Raw genomic sequence first — 11,776 nt, forward strand, 5'->3', positions numbered from 1 at the left:
AATAGTATATTTTTGTAATGTACCTATACATACCCTGTGAATACTATTTTTATGATTGCTATGTACCAGGAGCAGCCAAACTTTTTTAGCCGCGATCTACTAAAAATATACTTCACCTTTAAGGATCAACTTCCATAAAACAGTTTTTATGGATAAAATGTATCGATAATATTGTTAACTACCACCATGATTAATTTTCGTGTGCGTAGCCTAAAAAAAAATTCTAACACGACGACCATTTGGTCGCCTCTGCTATGTACTTATATTTTTATGTTTATTGCTTATGAATTATAAGTTAAAACTCTTAACTAATATTATGTACGATGTACCTACTACCAAGCAAACGTTTTAAATTTTATTTAATTGGGTATTTGGGTATAAAGTATAAACCGACTAAATAAATAAAATATAAATGTCGTTTGACTCGACTAATAATTGGCTTATTTGAAAATAAGAAATGTCAAATGTTTGAAATATTGAATTCGTACAGTATTGCCAGTTACAAAACTTGGCATATTTATTTGTATGTTTATTGTTTATACGGTAATCGGGCAGCACGGATATAGATACTATATAGTATCTATATCCGTGTCGGGCAGTTACATAATATCATTGTTATATCAAAATGGTGTGATTCACGTCTTATTCACTATAAATATTATCAAAAATATAAACAAGAAATTTATGAGGCACTTTTTATATTTTTAAAAGTTGATCAAACACATAAAATTCCCGTTTGATTTTGTATACAAGTATCTTATACTTATTTTTTCTTCAATAATTCTCAGCCGAATCATAAAATAACAAAAATGACTTCTGCTCTTAACTTGGAACACTATCTGAACAGTAAGTTTTTTTTTTTTGTTGCAATTAAACGATGTACTATCAAAGTTATATTTTAGATTTAGAGAATCTTCCTGTTGAGTTACAACGAAACTTCACTCTGATGCAAGATCTTGACTCCAGAGTTCAAGAATTAATGCGCAACGTTGACAAACTGACAGACGATTATATGTCAAATTCCAAGGGATACACAGCAGATAAAAAACGCGAAATGATGACCAGCATACAATGTCAGTTTGACAAAGCGAAAGAATATAGCGATGATAAAGTTCAATTGTCTATACAAACTTATGAAATGGTATGTTGATTTTGAATTATTAACATTACCGTAAAAATGTTCTATTCCATTGTATCTTACAGGTAGATAAACATATTAGAGAATTTGATTCAGATTTAGCACGCTTTGAAGCTGAAATTCAAGACAGAGTCATTAGGGCTACAAGAAATATAGAAGAAAATTCACAAAAACGTAGGTGTTCTGCATTATTTCATATTATTATTCCAATAATGTATTTGGTCATTTCTTTATGTGTATTGCTTCCAGGAGAATGTAAAAAGATGAAAGACAAAGAAATTAAAAAGAAGAGTGCATCGAGTGAAGAAGAAACAGCTCCAATAAAAACATCTAAAAAGAAACAACTGAAAAAAGGTTTGTATACAACAAAATTTTAGTCATATTTAAGTTGATTTCTTTATATAATAATTACCAACATTTTTCAGGAGTTACAAAAACAACAAGTGCAGCACCTAGTAAAACACCTTTAATTAATGTTGTCACTAATCCAACAAACCCTACAAATAGTGTAACCAGCGTTACAGTAGAAACTAGTTCCCTTACTGGTGCATTAGTTGGTGCCGGAGGTGCACACTCGGCTGAAGTATTAGATATGCCCGTTGATCCAAATGAGCCAACGTATTGTTTATGCAACCAAGTTTCTTATGGAGAAATGATTGGCTGTGATAATCCTGATGTAAGAATTTTAATTTTAATTTAATAATTATAGATATATTTAGGTATTGTTTTTATTTTATATAAAATTTTATTAAATACTTAAGTCTTAAACCATTGAAAAAATATAACATTCTCAATTTTTATTGTAAATATTGTTTCATTTTTTTTATTATATTTTATTAATTATGTACTTTTATTATTTTAGTGTCCTATTGAATGGTTCCACTTTGCGTGTGTCAAATTAACTACCAAGCCTAAAGGAAAATGGTTCTGTCCTAAATGTATAACAGACAAAAAGAAAAAATAACATATTAAAAATGAAATAAGTATTTTTTATTTTATTTATACATACATATAATGTTTAATGTATTTTTCATTTTCTTACGACATAAAATCAAATGATTGATATTATTGTAATTTGTAATATTGTCATGAATTGCATACATAATAAGAATAAAATTTGTATTGTTAATTTATATATATATATATATTTTATTCAAAACTGAAAACAAACTCCAATGTTCAAATATATTAAATTAATAATTACACTAGTTGTTTTATGTTGAAAAATGAATTCATGGAATTAAAGCAAAATTTCTAACACAACATTTAGATGGCATCACTGACCAGTTATATTTGTAGGAAGCCATATTTTTTAACTCTCTATCACATAGTTTTCCAGTCTGAATAATGTTTAACCAGTGCAATCTCATCATTTCAGGACTACGTTTATGTGTTAATAAATAATCATTTTGACATCATTGTGTGTCTAATCACCGGTCATGATTTCTAGTAATATTTAATGGACTTACCAAAGCGCTAACCGAAACAACTTCACTAGCAAAGAAACTGAAAAATAAAAATAAACAACAAGAATTAGGATAGTTAATCAATCATTTTAGAAACACCGTTAAAATTGGTTAGTTATTACATAATGAATTTGCTAAACTTAATATCAATATTTTCTCTTATTACTTTATATTATGCTACTATGATCAACTAGGTAATCTCGATTCTTCACTATTTAGATGATAAGATCTTTAGATAAACCATAGCCTCCTCCCAAAGCATACAGTAAATATCTATAACATGCTATCCAATCAGTTTATTTAAATTGACCTCTAATTATTAATGTTTGCATTACCATAAAAACATCCCCAGTAGAACCTTTTTTTAAGGCTTATGGTCTACCTCATTGACAATTAATAACACATTGTCAAAAAGAATCGCCATCACATTTTAACAGATAATCAAAGTTTATATTATGATATATTCACCAGAAAATGATGCTATTATTTTATGAGTGAGAAGTTTATACTCATTCTTTTCAATAAGTATTCATGAACTAACTTTTCAACATTTATAGATTTGTCTTTTGATACAAAAAAAAGTATTTTAAAGTCTCCTTTTGTTTGAGCCCGTGTTTCACATATAGCATCTTTACGATAAATATTTTTTTACCGCAGATATGACAAGTAAAAGCAACTTAATTTTAAAATACATTTAGAGAAATGATAGTACAAATCTACTAGAATGTTTTGTCCAATTTGAATATAAAATAAGTGTAACTAAAGAATACACTTGTAGAAAAACTTAAAATTGATTCTTTTCAATATAAAATAAATATGAATTTGTAATATTTGTCTAAATTTTCATATAAAAACACGTTTTAAGGTGTTATTAAGTATAAGCTTTAATTAAATAATTGAATGTAAAAAATAGAAAATTAGAATATCTTTCTGAATCTAATGGTCTAAGTTTGATGACACTAAAATGAAAATTAAGAGTTTTATAAGCTTTTAAAAATATTAATTTGTAATATAAGATAATATAAAATTGATTGTTTGCAATATCATATGGCATTACTATTCTTCATAAATAATTCTGATTTGAACATAATAATATGAAATTATATTTGAATAGAATCACCGTAGAACATCTATTGAATCTTGACAATTTAAATTAAATCACTTTGGGATGTGGTTAAAGTAAAACCTATTAATGAAATAAATGTAGTAAATAATATTAAAAGATTTTTATAGCTAAGGCAAGTATTATGAATTACAATTACAAGCTAATGGTATTTCCTAATCCTTTATTCAGACTTTTAACAAATTTTCAATTGTTACACTACTATAAATTTACTATCAATTACATTCAATAATCATTTAACGTACATTGCATAAAACCTATATAATTATCAGTATCTTCCAGTTAATTTTCAATGTAAGATGATACTTTCCCAAGTAGTATGAATGCAAAGTCATGTCTCAGCATGCATCGAGTGTTCTTTGTACTGCCATCTGAAAAAATTTAGTCAGTTAATTTTGTAAAATAATTGGAGGATAAAATGTCACTACTACACACCATAAGGTCAACGAAAATCTTTTTATGACAACTAGTGTGTGGGAAACACTGAATAATTCAGAATTTAAAACAATCAAACAAAAACTAAAAGACAAACTACATTCTTAATTGAAAATAATTGAAAGAATTTTACAGTTGAAACATAAATACAAATAAAAATGTATAAATGCAAAAAGACATGAAATATAATCATTAAACAGATGATAAGACACATTAATTATGATAAGCAATCAAAGATAGTAAAAATCTACCAGATGTTTTGTTGAATTTGAATGTAAAATAATTTTATCATATAAATACAATCATAGGATAATATTAAATTGATTGTTTGCAATATCATATGACATTACTATTCTTCATAAATAAATCTGATTTGAACATAATAATATGAAATTATAATTGAATAAATCATAGTAACACATCTTTTGAAACTTGACAGTTTAAATTAAATCACTTTCGGTTATGGTTAAAGTAAAACCTATTAATGAAATAAATGTAGTAAATAATATTAAAAGATTTTTATAGCTAAGGCAAGTATTATGAATTAAAATTACAAGCTAATGGTATTTCCCAATCCTTTATTCAGACTTTTAACAAACTTTCAATTGTTACACTACTATTAATTTACTATCAATTACATTCAATAATCATTTAACGTACATGGCATAAAACCTATATAATTATCAGTATCTTCCAGTTAATTTTCAATGTAAGATGATACTTTCCTAAGTAGTATGAATGCGAAGTCATGTCTCAGCAAGCCTTCAGTGATCTGCTGTACTGCCATCTAAAAAAAAGTAGTCGATTAAATATGAATAATAGTTGGAGAAACAATAACTATGATAAATAATAAAAGAAAGTACAAATCTACCAGATGATTTTTTTCAATATGAAATAAATATGAATTTTTAATATTTGTCTAAATTATCGTATAAAAACACGTTTTAAATTGTTTATGAAGTATAAGCTTAAGTGAAATTAATGAAAGTTTATAATAATAAATTAGAATTTCTTGCTTAATCTAATGGTCAGACTTTGATGACACTAACATGAGAATTGAGTGTTCTATAAGCAGTTAAAAATATGAATTAGTAATTTTTGTTTAAATTATCATATAAAAACACGTTTTATATTGTTTATGAAGTATAAGCTTAAGTGAAATTAATGAAAGTTAATAATAATAAATTAGAATTTCTTGCTTAATCTAATGGTCAGACTTTGATGACACTAATATGAGATTTGAGTGTTCTATAAGCAGTTAAAAATATGAATTAGTAATATTTGACTAAATTATCTTATAAAAACACGTTTTAAGGTGTTATTAAGTATAAGCTTTGATTAAATATTTGAATGTAAAAAATAGAAAATTAGAATTTCTTGCTTAATCTAATGGTCTGACCTTGATGACACTAACATGAGAATTGAGTGATTTATAAGCAATTAAAAATATGAATTTGTAATATTTGTATAAATTATCACATAAAAACATGTTTTAAATTGTTTATGAAGTATAAGCTTAAGTGAAATTAATGAAAGTTAATAATAATAAATTAGAATTTCTTGCTTAATCTAAAGGTCAGAGTTTGATGACACTAACATGAGAATTGAGTGTTCTATAAGCAGTTAAAAATATGAATTTGTAATTTTTGTCTAAATAATGATATAAAAACACGTTTTAAAGTGTTTATGAAGTATAAGCCTTAATGAAATTAATTTAAGTTAATAATAGAAAATTTGAATTTCTTTCTTCATGTAATTGTCAGAGTTTCTCGGCATTAACTTATTGTTACACTACTGTTAAATAACTATCAATTACATTCGAAAACCATTACACGTTCATTGCATAAAACCATTAATATTATCGGTATCTTCTAGTCCATTTTACACGTAGGATATTGATACTTTCGAAGTTGTAGAAATGTGAATTCATGTCTCAGCATGCATCGAGTGATCTGCTGTACTGCAATCTAAAAAAAAGTAGTCGATTAGATATGTATTATGGTTGAAGAAACAATAATTATGATAAATAATAAAACCTAGTACAATTTTACCAGATGATTTTTTTCAATATGAAATAAATATGAATTTGTAATATTTGTCTAAATTATCATATAAAATTATGTTTTATAGTGTTTATGAAGTATAAGCTTAAATTAAATATATAAAAGTAACAAAAATATTTCAAAATACTTTATTGAGGTCATGTATAAATATGATAGGAAGTCTTTCCTCCTTCCTGGTTGACCTTAAATAGGATTTTACTCTTTTAAGTACAGAAAAAGCTCTTTCGCCTGAGCAGTTTGAAACTGCTTTACTAATGTACATACGCATATCTATTTCTAAATTTGGAAACATACACTCTAATTGATCGCATTGATTATTACTATTTAAAATTTCGGATATTATTTAAATAAAAATAACATCAGGATGGTATTGTGCTTATTGTCAATAATTATTTTACAGATTGTACAATTTTTCAAGTTTAAAAAAAAAAATATGAGGATAGTAAGTAGTGCCCGTGCCCCTAAATCCGTGGTTGTGTAGCCTACACTGCTTAGGCAGTAAGGTCCGGGTCTAGGTATACTTGTTGAAAAAACATTTCTTTTTAATCAAATACTAACCAAAAGTAAATTATTAATATAAATTAATAAGATTTTCTTTATATGGCATACCGCCTAATGACGAATGTGAGAGATAAGCCCCCTACAAGTATTTCATTGGGAAAAATTATGAAAAATGATAAACGGTCCAAAAATTATTGGCCTTCCCCTTGTAGAAATATTTTAGCTAATTGCCTGCTCATTAGGTACACGGTACACCACCGTCTCATGTAGACACAAATTAATTTGTTTTATTACAGAATGACATGTTGTTATATACTCTTTCGGTTAAGGCCAAAAGGTATATTAAAACAGTTCGTTCACTTACGGTTTGTATTCAAAACACTACACAAAATCTGTTTAACTTTAAGAAAATATTTTATTAATTATTTTATCATAAGAATATTTTAATAACACAGTATCATACGAATCGGCTACTTATTCACGACTAACTTGCTTATTCTACGTTCTTGTCTTGGCGACGCAGTCGCTTGCAAAAAGAATACACATATTGCTTACACTACTATATTATTGTATAATATGCTTACTAATCTAAAGTGTGTGTGCAAGGGTTCCTAACAATGTCAAACATTTAAAATAGCCTAAAATAAGAAGGTATAAAATAAATAGTTAACGACAATAAAATTCATGTACGAAATACGAATAATACTATAATAGAGATTACATCGCGCGCAGACTGAGTAGGTTCCTATAGTTATTTCGTAAAAGCATGCACATAAGTGCTAGCTAGTACACGATGAAAATAAAAAAATCATTTTATAAACAACTAGCTAAAAACGATCAACTATTGAATACCTACCAATAAAATTGTATTATTGCAACATATAAGGTTACAGCCACTAAACATATATATTAATAGGTAGGTTTATGTATAATATTTCTAGGTCTTAAATGGTCAATGTTTCTTTTTTTTTAATTAATAATATATTTACGCATTTATATTTATTTGTGTGTGTGTGTGTGTGTGTGTACGAATGAGGGAATTATCGTTATTTTCTTGTGAAGACTAAGAATGATAGTATAAACTTATATCCCAATTCCACCCCAGAACCAATTCTAAACTACGCCACCGGGAATATGGTTTTATTAAATACAATTACACACGCCAAGAAATAGCTGTTTACGAAGAAAATCTATTGGACATGGACAATGTGATAAAATTAGCTGATGGTAGACTACAGTTGACACTGAGGTCTGAGAGAAGCAGCTAGTAATTATTCGGTTGCGGGCCCTTGAAAGTACCAGCGTTGCTATTGCAAGACTGGTTATAATAATAAGCATTGTGCTTGCCGTGGGGCTGAACAATTATGTAATAGTAAATGTCATGGCAGTATAACTTGTAAAAATAAATAAAAAATAATAATGCATTTTTTCTCTTTTTAAAAATACAACCTACTTGAGATTCACTTGCATATCTGATGATCTATAACAACAAATACCTGTGTATTTAATCATTAACGTGATTATCCGGTTTATAACGATAATCACTTGTGTATTTGGTAAATAACGTTAATAACATGTGAATAATGTTAATTTTCATTTAACATAATTTACCGTAACATATATATATATAATTTTATTTAATTAGGTATTTGGGTATAAAGTATAAACCGTCTAAATAAATAAAATATAAATGTCGTTTGACTCGACTAATAATTGGCTTATTTGAAAATTAGAAATGTTTGAAATGTTGTATTCGTACAGTGTTGCCAAACTTGGCATATTTATTTGTACGTTTATTGTTTATACAGTCATCGGGCAGTTACATAATATCATTGTTATATCAAAATGGTGTGATTCACGTCTTATTCACTATAAATATTATCAAAAATATAAACAAGAAATTTATGAGGCACTTTTTATATTTTTAAAAGTTGATCAAACACATAAAATTCCCGTTTGTTTTTGTATACAAGTATCTTATACTTATTTTTTCTTCAATAATTCTCAGCCGAATCATAAAATAACAAAAATGACTTCTGCTCTTAACTTGGAACACTATCTGAACAGTAAGTTTTTTTTTGTTGTTGCAATTAAACGATGTACTATCAAAGTTATATTTTAGATTTAGAGAATCTTCCTGTTGAGTTACAACGAAACTTCACTCTGATGAGAGATCTTGACTCCAGAGTTCAAGAATTAATGCGCAACATTGACAAACTGACAGACGATTATATGTCAAATTCCAAGGGATACACAGCAGATAAAAAACGCGAAATGATGACCAGCATACAATGTCAGTTTGACAAAGCGAAAGAATATAGCGATGATAAAGTTCAATTGTCTATACAAACTTATGAAATGGTATGTTGATTTTGAATTATTAACATTACCGTAAAAATGTTCTATTCCATTGTATCTTACAGGTAGATAAACATATTAGAGAATTTGATTCAGATTTAGCACGCTTTGAAGCTGAAATTCAAGACAGAGTCATTAGTGCTACAAGAAATATAGAAGAAAATTCACAAAAACGTAGGTGTTCTGCATTATTTCATATTATTATTCCAATAATGTATTTGGTCATTTCTTTATGTGTATTGCTTCCAGGAGAATGTAAAAAGATGAAAGACAAAGAAATTAAAAAGAAGAGTGCATCGAGTGAAGAAGAAACAGCTCCAATAAAAACATCTAAAAAGAAACAACTGAAAAAAGGTTTGTATACAACAAAATTTTAGTCATATTTAAGTTGATTTCTTTATATAATAATTACCAACATTTTTCAGGAGTTACAAAAACAACAAGTGCAGCACCTAGTAAAACACCTTTAATTAATGTTGTCACTAATCCAACAAACCCTACAAATAGTGTAACCAGCGTTACAGTAGAAACTAGTTCCCTTACTGGTGCATTAGTTGGTGCCGGAGGTGCACACTCGGCTGAAGTATTAGATATGCCCGTTGATCCAAATGAGCCAACGTATTGTTTATGCAACCAAGTTTCTTATGGAGAAATGATTGGCTGTGATAATCCTGATGTAAGAACTTTAATTTTAATTTATTAATTATTTATGTATTTATCTTTTTTATTTTATAAAACAATTTATTAAATACCTACTTAAACCATTGAAAAAATAATAACAATCTTAATTTTTATTGTAAATATTGTTTCAATTTTTTATCATATTTAATTAATTGTGTACTTTTATTATTTTAGTGTCCTATTGAATGGTTCCACTTTGCATGTGTCAAATTAACTACCAAGCCTAAAGGAAAATGGTTCTGTCCTAAATGTATAACAGACAGGAAGAAAAAATAACACATATTAAAAATGATATAATTTTTTTTTATTTTATTTATACATACATATAATGTATAATGTTATGTTCATTTTCTTACGGTATAAGAACAAATTATTGTAATTTGTAATATTTTCATGAATTGAAAACATAATAAGAATAAAATTTAATTTCAATATAAAATTGGTGTTGTTAATATATATATATATATTTTATTCAAAACTGAAAACAAACTCCAATGTTCAAATGTATTATATTAATAATTACATCAGTCTTTTTATGTTGAAAAATGTATTCATGGAATTAAAGACAAATTTCTAACACAACATTTAGATGGCATCACTGACCAGTTATATTTGTAGGAAGCCATATTTTTTAACTCTCTATCACATAGTTTTCCAGTCTGAATAATGTTTGACCAGTGCAGTCTCATCATTTCAGGACTACGTTTATGTGTTAATAAATAATCATTTTGACATCATTGTGTGTCTAATCACCGGTCATGTTTTCTAGTAATATTTAATGGACTTACCAAAGCGCCAACCGAAACATCTTCTCTTTTAAGGATAGTTAATCAATCATTTTAATAAAACCGTTATAATTAGTTAGCTATTACCATTGATTATAGATAATCAATGCTATTACATAAAAAATTTGCTAAACTTAATATCAATATTTTCTCTTATTACTTTATATTATGCTACTATGATCAACTTACCTTAAGTAATCGCGATTCTTCAATATTTAGAAGTTAAGATCTTTGGATAAAACATAGCCTCCTCCCAAAGCATACAGTAAATATCTATCACATGCAATCCAATCAGTTTATTTAAATTAACCTCTTATTTTTAATATTTGCATTACCATCAAAATATCCCCAGTAGAACCTTTTTTTAGGCTTATGTTCTACCTCATTGACAATTAATAACACATTGTCAAAAAGAATCGCCATCACATTTTAACAGATAATCAAAGTTTATATTATGATATATTCACCAGAAAATGATGCTATTATTTTATGAGTGAGAAGTTTATACTCATTCTTTTCAATAAGTCTTCATGAACTAGCTTTTCAACATTTATAGATTTGTCTTTTGATACAAAAAAAAGTATTTTAAAGTCTCCTTTTGTTTGAGCCCGTGTTTCACATATAGCATCTTTACGATAAATATTTTTTTACCGCAGATATGACAAGTAAAAGCAACTTAATTTTAAAATACATTTAGAGAAATGTTTTCAAAAAGAACAACATTAATATGTATCCTAGAATGAATGAAAAACTTGCCAGGAAATAGTATGTAAGGCGTTTTTTATGCAGTAACATTTGTTTCTAAGTAATGCCCACTTAAAATATTTAACTAAAATCAAAAAATATTCAAAATAATAAATAACAAAACATTAAAAAAAATAAAAATAAGGTGTTTCATAATATTGAGGTGTTTGACATAAAAATTAAGGGACCAAAAATAATTAATTAAAAGTATGTAACAGTAATTAACAAATTATGAGCAATGAGCATTGAGCACTGTGAAAAGTGTGAAATGAATATTAAATGGATGGAAAAATTTAAATCTATTCTACCATCATGATAGGTAGTAGGTACTATCTTAATGTAATATCTACAAATGTCGAATAATTCCTTGTTTATCTACACTTGAATGCACATTATGCTCGAAAAATGTCAAAATGTATTTATCACTGTTGTGATAACAAACAGTCTTCTTTAGTATAATTGTATTTTTTTGTTTAAACATT

The 11,776-nt window shown here is 26.8% G+C and overlaps 1 protein-coding gene and 1 pseudogene across 1 annotated transcript; one reads left to right on the top strand and one right to left on the bottom strand.

The window, feature by feature from the left end:
* The first annotated feature begins 616 nt into the window (after nucleotides 1–616).
* Nucleotides 617–10,204, top strand: LOC132924976 (uncharacterized). The gene is made up of 12 exons (XM_060989411.1): nucleotides 617–846; nucleotides 903–1,141; nucleotides 1,204–1,312; nucleotides 1,388–1,492; nucleotides 1,564–1,814; nucleotides 2,001–2,100; nucleotides 8,535–8,792; nucleotides 8,849–9,087; nucleotides 9,150–9,258; nucleotides 9,334–9,438; nucleotides 9,510–9,760; nucleotides 9,940–10,204. Exons 1-12 carry the CDS (start codon nucleotides 810–812, stop codon nucleotides 10,039–10,041), a joined length of 1,905 nt encoding a protein of 634 aa, XP_060845394.1. The 5' UTR covers nucleotides 617–809; the 3' UTR covers nucleotides 10,042–10,204.
* Nucleotides 10,205–10,316: 112 nt separating this feature from the next.
* LOC132923717 (beta-1,3-galactosyltransferase 6-like) lies at nucleotides 10,317–11,345 on the bottom strand (annotated as a pseudogene).
* Nucleotides 11,346–11,776: the final 431 nt, after the last annotated feature.

The sequence above is a fragment of the Rhopalosiphum padi genome, chromosome 3 (genome assembly GCF_020882245.1).
Source record: "Rhopalosiphum padi isolate XX-2018 chromosome 3, ASM2088224v1, whole genome shotgun sequence".
In the NCBI taxonomy this organism is placed as follows: domain Eukaryota; kingdom Metazoa; phylum Arthropoda; class Insecta; order Hemiptera; family Aphididae; genus Rhopalosiphum; species Rhopalosiphum padi.